This window comes from Barbus barbus (genome assembly GCF_936440315.1).
Source record: "Barbus barbus genome assembly, chromosome: 24".
Lineage (NCBI taxonomy): Eukaryota > Metazoa > Chordata > Actinopteri > Cypriniformes > Cyprinidae > Barbus > Barbus barbus.
The window spans coordinates 23,794,154-23,808,042 of record NC_136752.1 but is presented as its reverse complement, the minus strand read 5'-3'; the positions used below and the strand labels follow the sequence as shown (position 1 = coordinate 23,808,042).

General features: G+C 37.8%; 1 protein-coding gene across 1 annotated transcript in view; it reads right to left on the bottom strand.

The window, feature by feature from the left end:
- Positions 1-4,118, bottom strand: part of LOC306843465 (uncharacterized protein) — a 44,317-nt gene extending 40,199 nt beyond the window's left edge. Inside the window, exon 1 of the mRNA XM_079374987.1 lies at positions 3,732-4,118. Within this exon, the coding sequence (XP_079231113.1) occupies positions 3,732-3,747 (16 nt within the window). The 5' untranslated portion in view covers positions 3,748-4,118. The remainder of the gene's footprint in view (positions 1-3,731) is intronic.
- Between the last annotated feature and the right edge of the window lie 9,771 nt (positions 4,119-13,889).

Genomic DNA, 13,889 nt, shown 5'->3' with positions numbered 1-13,889 from the left:
GACTGATTTTTTAAATATTTTACAGGGCAATGTGTAATTTGTTAATTTGTAAGAAAAGTACTCATCAGTCAGAGAGAGAGTTCTGACCTTTACTTTGAAGTAGTAAAGGATACATACTTTGAAATGATACATATATAAAATCATGAAAAATCATGAAAAATCTCCTTTCATGTTCATGTCAAGTGTTCAAAAGATCAAATTCATTCTATTTTTTGAGAAAAAAAGGTCTAAAAGTGTTTCGAATATAAAGAAAAAACAATAGGTTCTCAATTTTTGATGCAGCGTGAATTATATCGTACGTCCAGGGTTCTTGTTGCATGTCTTTTATGTGTTTTTTAGAGGATGAATTGAAATCAAATACTGCCATACCACCCTTAATACTTCTGAATGTGATGTCTACGTCATAAATATTGAGAAAAGAATGAAAAAATCATGTTTCAGATCACTCAAACCATATATGGAAATAGAGCCACCCTTATATGGTTACTAATGGGGTTTGATGGTCATCTAGTGGAAAAGCTTGGTACTACGCCCAAACAAAACTTCACTGAAAGCTCATTTTTTGAGATATCAACCTCAAATTTGGAACACAACTTTTTCAGATTTTTGGTTTTGATTTTCTAGCAGTTTTAGAGTAAAATATGTTATGTAAAATATATATATTATATAAATATTAAAATTTTTACATTTTATATTTTCATAAACTTAAACTTCCATAATTTTTTTCACCTCTACAATAATCTGCTAAGTTTCTTCTTTAAAAAGAGACCAACCTTAAGTATCTGCTTCAAACCATTCAAAATATATATAACAATTTAAGTGGGAAATGTCATTTTCAGGCCTATACTCAAAAAGTGGAACCGATAGTTAACAGGTTTAACCATCTGATATGTTGTTGCTCCCAGAAATAAGGCATCTGCTGGTAAAAGTTTACAAACATAGTTTATTTTGTCTGCGTAGAGCTTCTACAGACAAAACAAAGAGTAATTTGTTTTATAAATGAGTTGCAATGGCTGCAGCTTTAATTTTTACAGTATTTTACACTAATTTCTTGTACTTTTTAACACACGGGATGGAAAGGATGCCTTGTTTTCTAATATGTTTGGAGATATGAGTGTGATTTTGTTCCCCCCCATATTGTGTGGAAACATAGCTTTTGATGCTCAAAGATATTCAGAGAATCTGTCTACTGCAGGGGAGCCCAACCCTGTCCCTGGCGATCGACTGTCCTGCAAAGTTTAGCTCCAATTCTAATCAAACACACCTGAAGCAACTAATTAAGGTCTTCAGGATCACGTGAAAATTAAAGGCAGGTGTGTTTGATTAGAGTTGTAGCTAAACTTTGCAGGACAGTCGATCGCCATGAACTACTGTTACAGGGTCAACTGTATGCACATAACATTCAAAGTTATCTAGTTCTGTCACGTTGCACACTTTCTGTGCAGACAGGACATAAGAGTTATGAAAACAAAGACAGCTAGACAGCAGATGAATGTTTGTTTTTTGTCTTTATCAATGCATTGCCTGCCAGAGAGATTGGATTGAACTTGTTGTCTGTAGATAGGGCACACATCTGCAATGTTTCATCGTTAAAACATCTCCAAGGCCACATGAGGAATGCTGGCACTGTGTCATCTGTTGGCCGGAGCCCCTTTAAAAGCCTCTTTTCTAAATTGATATAAATTCTTGCAGCAGCTCAGTCTGAATTGCTGCTCAGAGAGTCCAAACATACACCACATGTAACCTTTATATACGCCACTATGTTTACGAGACCCCTTGATTGATCTTTGCCAATATTGTTGACTTAAATCATAGTAAATGATTGATTCTTGAGCAAGCCGTTGTGATTGTGTTTACAGAACTGAATTTGTGGATGATCCATTGTGAATCTGAGCCAAGATCAAGGCAGTGGCTCTCGTTTCTGTTGGCCCTGTTGCCCAGAGATCCGACGTTTTTCACTGGCTCCACTTTTGCTTACATAATGACGTGTCTGTGTGTACTGGGGTTTGATACACACATCACACGCCGAAAGTGTCAGCTGAGACCACCTGTTTCATATCTTCACATTTGTCCCTGTTGTCAAACTTTGGAATACACGTTCCATCCAAATGCTGACTCAAGAAGCTTTCTGTAGACACAATATGCTTAGCTGCATCTGGTTTGGAGTAATGCTGCATCTTTCTGTGTTATCATGACTTTGCCTTTGCAGATTGTCTACAAGCTTGAGTATCTAATTGTACAGAAACATAAGATCGCAGATAGTGTACACAAAAGGCTTAGGAGAAACCTTTCCATGGCAACACAGTGCACAAATGCCTGTAAACCAAACAGCGGCGGAAGGTAGCACAAGAAAATGGCCCTTTTCTCATTGCGTATTTTAATATGAGACCTTGTCCTCCTCAGATCCGTGTGTGGATATCCATGGAAACTAATCCCAGGTTAGTAAGTGAGAGCTGTTGAGACAATGAAGTCAGCATAAAAAAAACACTCTGCACCGCTATTCCCTCAAGTGTCACTTTAAATATGATTTATTCAGGCTGATCTGAGAGACTTCACAGTTTAATCAGAATATCAAATTTACTTTTAAGTCTTTGCAACATTAAACCATTTCACGCAAGACTGGGGCTCATTTATGCAGGCCCTTGACGTCAATAATTGGCTTTTTTTTTTTTTTTTGGAACTCTATCTCAAGTCACTGATAATGACTTTAAAAAGGTTTCAAACTTTTTAAACCCATTCCTTTTTTGGTTTGGAAACTGACGGGGTTTCAACATCTTGGAAAAACCTTTGAGGATACCAAAATTTCTTTAAATCTAGGAGTTAAATGATTTGACTATCAATGAAAATGTTCTGAAGAGAAACTGGAACTTTAAGTCATGTGGACCAATTTTGTGGCTCCTGAAAAGCTTCAGTCCCCATTGAAAGCTTATTGTCACTTCATTCCAAGATTTCAAAAGTCATACTATAGCTGTAAAACAGACTGAAGTTGTTGTTCACTGATTATCGTGACAGCCGCTGCTCTTGGGAGAAGTAGTGATAGTTGATTTGTAAATCAATCATTGTTTTAAGTCAAATCTTTTCAGTGAGTGATTTATTCATGAATCAGTCTAGTCCAAATCTTAAACCCAAACCATTGACTCAGTGATCTCACTGCAATGACTTGAGAAGAATATACTAGTAGCATGGACCTCTTTATGGTGCATTTGTGTCCTTTTTAAAGCTTCAGTCACTGTTCATTGTAATTTCTTCTGTGGAAAAGATGAAATCTTCATACGGGTTGGGAACGGCTTGAGGGTAATTAAATTACTTCAAGAATTGTTTGAAATGTAAATTTAAAATATATTTTAAATTAAAATGTTTGGGTGAACTATTCCTTTAGATATATTTCCTCTCTAGCTGATTGAACTGTTTTTCAGTTGATAAAACTACCTTAAAACCCTTAAAAATCTGCAACATCAGAGGCCTTCTTCAAATGACTACAGATTCCCATAGAGCCATATGATATGGTGTATTTTTAGCAGCTTTCAACCATAAAATTCCCCTGCAAGGCAGATGGTTGCTGTCTAAGAGACCGTTAACTAGACTAAGTGTCTAAGTTAAAGTACAACTTAAGTACTTGACTGTATACTGTTAGTGGCATAATTTACATTACATACACTAACATTTGTTTGACTTACACCTTATTGTTAAATGCACTTAGAAATGTAACTGGAAAATGAATTTGACAGTACCTTCCATCTCTCTCATGCACTAACAGGCTGAAAACACAATCTCAAGAGTCGATTCCCCGGTCCGGAATAGTTTTACGATCAAAAGCACCACAATGGCTCTCTGTGCCTTTCCTGTTAGAGTCCCGATAAAACTTGCGCTTGTGCCAGGGCCTCCTACAAGGAAGCAAAAAAATGGCACCTGCTGCTTAAAGTGGAATAGGGAGAAAAAAACTATACACTTCCAGCTGGGACTAAGTACCAGCAGGAAGGGAAAAAACAAGGCTAGGCTGTCAAAAGAGCAAATCAAGCCCTAGGTTGTCCTTATGTTTGTTACCAGCCCATGATGTGTGTGTGGGTCAGGAAACATGGGAGAGAGGGGAGGACGGGTTTCAAGGTAACCTTATCTGTGACTGGACTGTGTGGTTTATTCTTAGAGTCCCCGGCAGCAACGGCATTATGTTTTGCCTTTTTAGGCCAGGGGTGTTACCCCTGAAGAGGAGCTGGGCTGTCATCGGGTGAGAGTGTGGAAGGCAACCACACACATGAAAATGCATCTCTGAAATGTGTATTTTGATCCATTTTAGCACCATTTTCTGCTAATGAAATATTGCATGTTATACGTTAAAAGCATGATATATTGCATATAGATCTCTTTAAAGGAGATTTTTAGCTAAGATTGGGAAGCAGTAGTGAAGCAAATGAATGCATGTGAGAAACGGAGCCTGTGATAAACTCAGGTTAAGCGGTTTACAGTGGCTTGTTAAATATTCATGCAAATCAAGCGGAACCTTTTTCATAAACCGTGCAAACGGAACATTTAGAAAGTTGACCTTTAAAGAGCAAATTGCATTTTATTCTTTCAGCTGTACCTTCGCCATATTTCAGGGAATAGGGAAAAGCTTGAGAACATGAGTGTGCTTTTAGGATTGTATAAAATTGCTTGATAAGAACAGGTTTCTTTCTTATGTTAAAAGGTCCTATTGAAACAGGAAGTTAGGATGTCACTTATTTTTCAAAAATGGCCAGTAGGCTTTAGTTGTGCTTGGCCTTTTTTTTTCTTTGTAGAGAGTCATTCTCTTGCTTTGCTATTGCTAATATTTTATTGGACAAAACTTTGGTTATAACCACAAGTGCTAGAAGAGTTATCAGTATTTTTTTAGGCTTTTGCAGAAAAATTTATATTTAAAAGATTCTGTTTCTCAACTTCTAGGAGTAGTACAGTAGCATATACAGTTGGTGACATTAAAGGTAACGCATGGACTATATGCTACAATACTTAAAAATTCTGAGTGAAAATCTCACATTTTAAAGCTAAATTTTGAGGAATGTTAAACACTAAAGTTAGAATACAGCATGCTAAAATCAAAAATTACTACTGAAGCAAATTTAACTATCCCAATCAGCCCACAATAGCAGCACTGGCTCAACCAGTGGTTTGAGTTTATGGACCAAAAAAAAACAAATAATAGCCAAAATATTACAACATTACCACTGAAAGTTGACACTTTTTTCTTATTCCTTTTATTGGAAGACCCATATTCATGAAGACAAACTTGCATCTTTAGCCTCTTCCCTTCGGAGCTTAGTATACAACAGAAGCTTTGCATTTCTCACCCACTCATCTGCATTGCTGTCATAGTCAGTCAACCCTTTTGTAGGTCAAGATGAAACATGCAGGTCTGATGAAATCGGGTGCAATGAGGAGGAAAAATGATTGACATTGTGATGCTAATCATGGGTGTTTTTTTTTTCGTATGCGCGTGTTTGTGTGTGCATGTGGAGCCCATGCTGGGAGAAGGTTGACACAGACACATTCTGTCCTGTTTAGTGAGCCGCTATGTCACCTCAGGGTTCAATCCTAGCTCGTCGTCTCTGAACAGCTATCACATAAAAGATACTGCGATGACATCTGTGACCTCCTTATCTCACAATAGCAGGGTTTTATATCAGTCAGATTTACATCTATATGCTGCCTCTCTGAATAGCTTCTCAAGTCCCTGAAATGAGACAAGACTTTGCCAAGGGTCTGAATAAACTATCTGTATCTCTATCTATGGTGCAACGGTCAGAAAAAAAAGCTTTGTGTTTTGCAGACGGCTCAATCAGCAGTGCTCTGAATGCCATGCTAAAAGTCGAAGCTGGATAACTAGTCATTGCATTAAATAAGCAAAACAGCCAATTGAAGATTAGGAACAGATAGAAAAACAAATGAAGGTTCAGTTGTTTTTAAGGAAGGGAACTGAGAATAATTTAACAGTTTTGGTTTGGTTTCCTCTTAAAGATGCCTGTTTCCTCACCGTTTCATTAACTTTTCTTTTGTTTGACTAAAAAGAATGGACTCATAGAAGAAGTTTGTTTGGGAATCGGACTACACTGGTTGTGCTATGTTTTTAATCCACTAATGTCTTTAATCCACTGAGTATTTCTTTATCAAGCCGACAAACTATGAATGAAACTAAAAGTAAGATGCAGATGCTCAACACACAATCATCTTAAAAGTAGTGAAACTGCTGTAACTTATCTTTCCAGTGCTGATGCCGCACTCTCTCCTATTGCAGTCTTTGATCTTGAAATTAGCTGATAATGAATAAAATGCAGTCGTTATCTGTTGCTTTGGATGATGTAAACTCCGTTAAATTTGTATATAACGAGGGAATTGAAGATCGGATTAATATCTGTTTTGCAAAGACACATTTATGTGGCCAAGTGTAAATGGAAAGGTTTTAACAAATAAGATAGATATCCAATTTGCGAAAACACATGAAATGACCGGGGCTGTGTTCAGCCCTGACAAAACGGTGCAAAATGTTTTTAAACGGAAGCGGTGCGTTGAACACCCTGTTCTGATGTGTTGCAACTATCGCAGCTGAGAAGACCATTCTTTGTGTTATATTGGAAGAATTTTCGTAGCCTGATGAAATTGGTATAAATACGTATTTAATACTGCAAAATATGCTCGACAAACATGTCTTCTAAGATCTTCAATTGTTGCGTATACCCTACTGCAGCGGACACATTTGTAAACGACTTTACTTGGACCCATTGTGCGAGCTGTCTCTTTAATAGACCCTTTTAGGGCCGACGTCACAATTACGTCACAGTGCTAGCTGGAGGCAAAACAAAGCGAAAACTGGAGGCGGCCCATTCAAACCAGCGCAGATTCGGCTACATAAGGAGATTAAAATATCATCTTGTTGTGATGTTGGGTGCCCGAATCGATGTTGTAGAGGCTCCAATTTGAAATTTTAAGGAAAACCTGATGCCACTGCCAGACAAAAAAAACGACAGCTATGGTGAAACGAGATAAAACGAGCGGATTAGACAGAAACGATTGTCAAAAATGCTCACATTTGCAGCGCAAATTCATACATTATGATCCCATCAATACTCCCATTAAACCAGAGGCTCAGTTCGTCCATCATTTGGAAACATGTCGTTCAACCTGGAAACCATAGCAAAATGTTGTGCGCTGGAACGTGCCCCAGGTGTAAACAGGCACATTAATTTGGGTATCGGACTACACTGGTTGCGCTGTATATTTTTGATCCACTAAAAAAGAGTGACTCATAAAAGTCCTCTTTTTTGTAAATCGGTTTGTACTAGTTGCACTGCTTGGTTGACTTGTTGGAGTTATTAATTTGGAAAATTGGACTAATAGTTGCGCTGCATGCTTTTGATCCACTAAAAAAGAACCAACTCCTAGGAGTCAATTTATTTGGAAATCATCACCAAAAAGAATCTCAAAATTGGGCAATATCATTTGTGTTGTAGATCCCATAAGTGTTCTAGTCCCATTGAATAAGTGGTGCAGAAAACATACTGTCATTCACCTCTGGTATTTTTATATCATTGGAACCTGTTCTGAATAAGAATTTGTTTTCAAGGGATTGTAAAATGGCTGTAATGACTTAACAAAATCAGTAATCCATGCAGAACTAAAAACTGCTGAGCGACATAATGCAGTCACAGCCAATCAGAGGATTTCTGATGTAAAATGACCTTTTATGTGGAGCTGGATGTTGGACCAATGAGATTTTGTGGACATGGCTACTTAGTGCGGTGATGCTGATATAGAAACAAAAATTCAGATTTACTTTACAGATTTGTTGTTGAGTAATATTTTTGGGAATAGGTCAAGGATATCAGTGATATAAGACGGATAACTAGTCAACAGCCTATAAAGCTTACTGTTTCTTCGAAAAGCTTTTTTGAAAGATATGCAGATTTGTTTTTTACGTCATCTCATTCTTTGGTCTGTGAAATAAAAAAAATGAATAAAAAAGGAACAACTATAAAAGATGTGATGAGTCTATAAGGATGAAAAATCCGGCAAAGTAGCCAAATTCTTTCCATCCATGAATGATTTTAAAGAACTAATTTAGAAAAGAAATGGCTTTTTGTGAGCCATACAAATACAGTTTCTGGAAAGAGAAAGCAATAAACCAGCAGGTTGTGAAACAAAAATGTGATACATAAACTTGTCTATAAAAACAAAGCATTTACTTTTATAGCATCCCCTGTTTGACAACCAAGTATTTTGCAGTTTGCAATTGTCAGCCAAAACAACAACACACTATCTCCAAACCATTTAATTTCATTTACTAGGTAAGACTAGCATTACTAACCTGGCATGATACAGATTTGGGCTGCTTCATTGGAAAATAATCCTTCAGCACAGGCAGAAACTTAAAGAAGCGTTCGTCTCCCCAATAGACGTCAGGTTTTGTTCCTTCTCACATGGTGAGATCTGTAGCTGTTGGTGAGAGGAAGCAGACCCAGCAGTAAAGGATCGGACAAAACTGCATCTTAATGGGTAATTTAAAAGAACTGCTGATGAAGTCATTAATACTTAAAGACAGTCTGTCTGGAGTGCAATAGCAAGCAGCGCTAAAAGACCATAATGGGAGGAGAGGTCAGGCCCTGATTCAAATGCTTTTGGAGAATAAGAATTTGAGGGATAAAAGAACAAAAATAGGCCTAATGGGCTCTGTCAATATATTTCACAGGGAGGGGTGTTATGGATGTTATGAGTGCATCAAACCCCTGTTTTGCCATGCCAAACCCAATCATAATTTAGTCCTGTCAGTTCTAACCGGCCATCTGGATGTTCGCTGTGCTAGACAACAACAGAGCCATAAACAAGGAAGAAAATAGGTAACACAGCAAACTGAGCCTCTGGTTTAATGGGAGTATTGATGGGATCATAATGTATGAATAAGGATGTCTTTTTGGGGGGTTGAGGCCTCCTTATAGAGCTGTTCATAGTCTTAAAAGCTGGAGGAGAATTAGCATTATTGAGCCGTGGGTTTTGAATGGGATTATTTTAGCATAGCAGTTTTCAGTTTTCCAAAAACCAGATGCTACATTCACAATGCTCATTACATTATTATTATTATTATTATTTATTAAAGAAATAAATAATTTCATTCAGAAAGGATGCATTAAATTGATCAACAGTGTTAGTAAAGACATTTATGGTGTCACAGAAGAATCCTGAAAAAAGTGTTTCTAAAATGCTATACTGTTTTCATCACTGATCATAATAATGAATGTTTCTTGAGCACCAAATCAGCATATTGGAATGATTTCTGAAGGATCATGTGAAGGCTGCTGTAAATTCAGCTTTGCCATCGCAGGAATAAATTACATTTTAAAATGCATTAAAATGATTGTTTTGGTTTTATTGTTGTTTTACTCTATTTCCTTTTTTTCAGAGATTGACAGTCATGGTGACTGAACTGTTGTTGTGTGAACAAAAATGTTAATGTACTTTAAATCTTCCACTGAAAAATAACATTTGGATGAGGAAAATTAAATTCTCATAATTTTTTCAACCTTTAAAAATAAAATATAGTGAATTTGTTTCTTAAATATAAACGGTAGTTGCAAAGTAAACAAAATAGAGGCCTTTATGATGTGTATTATACACTGAACAAAATTATAAACACAACACTTTTGTTTTTACCCCCATTTTTCATGAGCTGCACTCTAAGACTCTGAGATCTAAGACTTTTCTATGTACACAAAAGGCCTATTTCTCTTAAATATTGTTCACAAATCTGTCTAAATCTGTGTTAGTGAGCACTTCTCCTTTGCCGAGATAATCCATCCACCTCACAGGTGTGGCATATCAAGATGCTGATTAGACGGCATGATTATTGCACAGGTGTGCCTTAGGCTGGCCACAATAAAAGGCCACTCTAAAATGTGCAGTTTTATCACACAGCACAATGCCACAGATGTTGCAAGCTTTGAGGGAGCGTGCAATTGCCATGCTGACTGCAGGAATGTCCACCAGAGCTGTTGCCCGTGAATTGAATGTTCATTTCTCTAGCATAAGCCATCTCCAAAGGCGTTTCAGAGAATTTGGCAGTACATCAAACCGGCCTCACAACCGCAGACCACATGTAACCACTCCAGCCCAGGACCTCCACATCCAGCATCTTCACCTCCAAGATCGTCTGAGACCAGCCACCCAGACAGCTGCTGCAACAATCAGTTTGCATAACCAAAGAATTTCTGCACAAACTGTCAGAAACCATCTCAGGGAAGCTCACCTGCAGTTCGTCGTCGTAAACCAACTTGAGTGGGCAAATGCTCACATTCGATGGCGTCTGGCACTTTGGAGAGGTGTTCTCTTCACGGATGAATCCCGGTTTTCACTGTGCAGGGCAGATGGCAGACAGCGTGTATGGCGTCGTGTGGGTGAGCGGTTTGCTGATGTCAACGTTGTGGATTGAGTGGCCCATGGTGGCGGTGGGGTTATGGTATGGGCAGGCGTATGTTATGGACAACGAACACAGGTGCATTTTATTGATTGCATTTTGAATGCACAGAGATACCGTGACGAGATCCTGAGGCCCATTGTTGTGCCATTCATCCACGACCATCACCTCATGTTGCAGCATGATAATGCACGGCCCCTTGTTGCAAGGATCTGTACACAATTCCTGGAAGCTGAAAACATCCCAGTTCTTTCATGGCCAGCATACTCACCGGACATGTCAATATCCAGCAACTTCGCACAGCCATTGAAGAGGAGTGGACCAACATTCCACAGGCAACAATCAACAACCTGATAAACTCTATGCGAAAGAGATGTGTTGCACTGCGTGAGGCAAATGGTGGTCACACCAGATACTGACTGGTTTTCAGACCCCCCTGGACCACCCCAACACAGTAAAACTACACATTTTAGAGTCCTTTTATTGTGGCCAGCCTAAGGCACACCTGTGCAATAATCATGCTGTCTGGATGGATTATCTCGGCAAAGGAGAAGTGCTCACTAACACAGATTTAGACAGATTTGTGAACAGTATTTGAGAGAAATAGGCCTTTTGTGTACATAGAAAAAGTCTTAGATCTTTTGAGTTCAGCTCATGAAATATGGGGGCAAAAACAAAAGTGTTGCGTTTATAATTTATTTCAGTGTATTTACCTGGGCTGCTTTATGAAAAATTACGTTTTGGACTTAAATGAACGAGATGACAAGTATGTAAGGCTGGTTTAACAGTGACAAATTGTTGTTAAAATATCACGTGTCAGACTAGTTCAACCAAAAACAGAACAGGGAATGGTGTTTAATTGATAGATGAGAGTCATGTGGCTTACTTGTGGATTATTGTGATGTTTTTATCAGATGTCCTCATTCTGACGGCACCCATTCACTGGAGATGTTCAATTGCTGAGCAAGTGATATAATGTTATAAAATCTGCTCCAATAAAGAAACGAACTATAGTACATCTTGGATGGCCTGAGGATGAGTTAATTTTCATTTTTGACTGATCTATTCCTTTAAACTTGCATCACCCACATAAGCACCATGGTTCAACATGTAATTTTAAAAGTGAACCCGTTTATTCATTTTATGAAGAATTCATAGTAGTGTTTAATCATATTCAAGTTTAGTGGCACTAATTTTACCCTTACATTATCACCATAAAATGTTTAGGAAGGCTGTTAAAGGTTTAGCTACAGTCCTTTATGTCTAATCATAGAGCAGTTTAAGTAATCAGGTTGTAATGAATGACATTTATAGGAAAAAGTAACCTTTTTTTATCTTTTCTCTGGGTTTCAATCTAGTAATGCTGGTCTCATCCACAGCACCAATCCATAAAGCTAGCCGAATATTGATAGTGACTCAGCTGCAATTGCTCCTGCTGGCAAAATTGCAAACGTTCCATCATTGTAAAGTCCACAATATTATTGGAGTTGTATAAAGATTTGGCCATGTGACATGCTCTTTGGCAACATATCCCTCTGAACTGAATGTGGCCCAATACTGTTGGATGTGCGCATATATAATTAGAGTTGACAGGGCTGCAACATCACATATTAAAGTGCTGAGATGGGAAACCCAACGCATCACTGATTCCCACTCAAGGAAAGTATGCCGGACACCTGAATGGAGTCGCAACGCAGCACAGCTGCCTACCGCACTTTCTTTGTTCAGATACCGTACCATCAATTAAAAACCCTGCATTGCAGACGTTCTTCTGGCATTCATTCGTTTTCAAAGCTCTCCACTAAAAGGTGCCACTAAGAGCGTCACAATGAAAGTTCAACCATTCTCTCTCTCTCAAGTTCACTGGCAGCTAGCAGAGCTCGCTGGCAGCTATCAATAGAAACAGATGTGGAGGCCTCGGGATAGAAAATGTGCTGAAAAACACTAGGCTGTAAATGCACACGTTAAACGTGTAGGATAATTGCAGAGATTGTGTTAACGGCCTCATTCGGTGGTAATGTGTAATGTCTGGGCTGATGGGTCAGCTGTGTTTGTAAGGCGAACACTTAACGAATACGAATAGAAAGTTGAGTGAATTGCACTGTGGTTGTTTAGACTTACAGCTTGGCTGTTAACGGAACAACTCGCTTAAATATAACAATTCTGTCATTAAACTGTGTACATTTTTTAGTAAATGAAGATTGTTAGAATACTTTTTACAAGAAAGTACAATTTCAGAATTCAGACTTTTGTTTCTATGTTGAGTAAATGATAGATTTTTAATTTTAGGGTAAACAATTCAACTTTTAAGAGTTATTCACCTCCTCTTGTCTGCTCTGTGGATTGCTTCACATATACAGCAACTTGCATCACTTGCAAACTTTGATCAAACAGTCACAGTGCAACAAACAAACTGGGGGCAGGAAATTATCATCAATATCTGATGGCCTTCTAGAATGCAGTTTTTAAATGGTTAAAATTGGCAGTGAGCTGCAGAAGCACTGTGGTTTCCCTAACACAGCAGCAGTCATTGTGTGATGTATTTATCTGATGCCAAGACACTGTTTATGTGGTGAACACGATTCATCTATTGTGCATGTATGAAAATAACTTTTAATTCTGCTCCTTGCATTGTTGCTTCAAACTTTACTGGTTAATTGTGTGTATAATTTTCAAAAAGGAGCATGTGGAATTCTGGCCCAGGTGGCCATGTTAAGCTTTAAAGTAAATATTTTAATGCAAAATTATATGATCAGCACATTTAAACTGTCATTTGACTGCCCTGACATATAATAGAGGGCAGTGTTTAATGCAGAGTTGCTGAAATGTTATCCTACATCCACAAGGGGGCACTGAAACACCCAGAGGGGCCAATCACTGGCTTATTAAAAAAATAAAAAAATAATTGAACAGCCCTTCTACAGGCTGTTATTGAACACCTCATTATTGGAGCTTATGTAATCAGCTGTCAGTGTTACACTTATTAAGACATACCGACAGGTAGCGTAAAGCAGGACTGCTACTGTTTGTTAACACTGGCTTTGTGAACTAATCACCTCTAATATACTGTACCTCGCTGCAATCACACATACTCATAGTTGCAGTGTGTTGACAAATTGTGTTACTTGAGGTAATATACAAGTCTACAGAATGAGTGTTCAAGGGAAGGACCAAAAAAATCAACAACAAAATTATGTTGTGGGACAGATTTATTTATTGAAAAAAATTGCTATGTATATATATATTCCAAAACAATCAATTGATATTACTTTATACATTATAATATATATATGTGTGTGTGTGTATATATATATGTATGTTAATTCATGTAAATATTTTTTGATAAAAAACATCGGTTACATTAATGTATATAATTATTTGTACATTTCTGTAGCCCTTAGCCCATTGCAACTCAAAATGTAGTGGTACAATTGAGCATATGAACATATGTTGT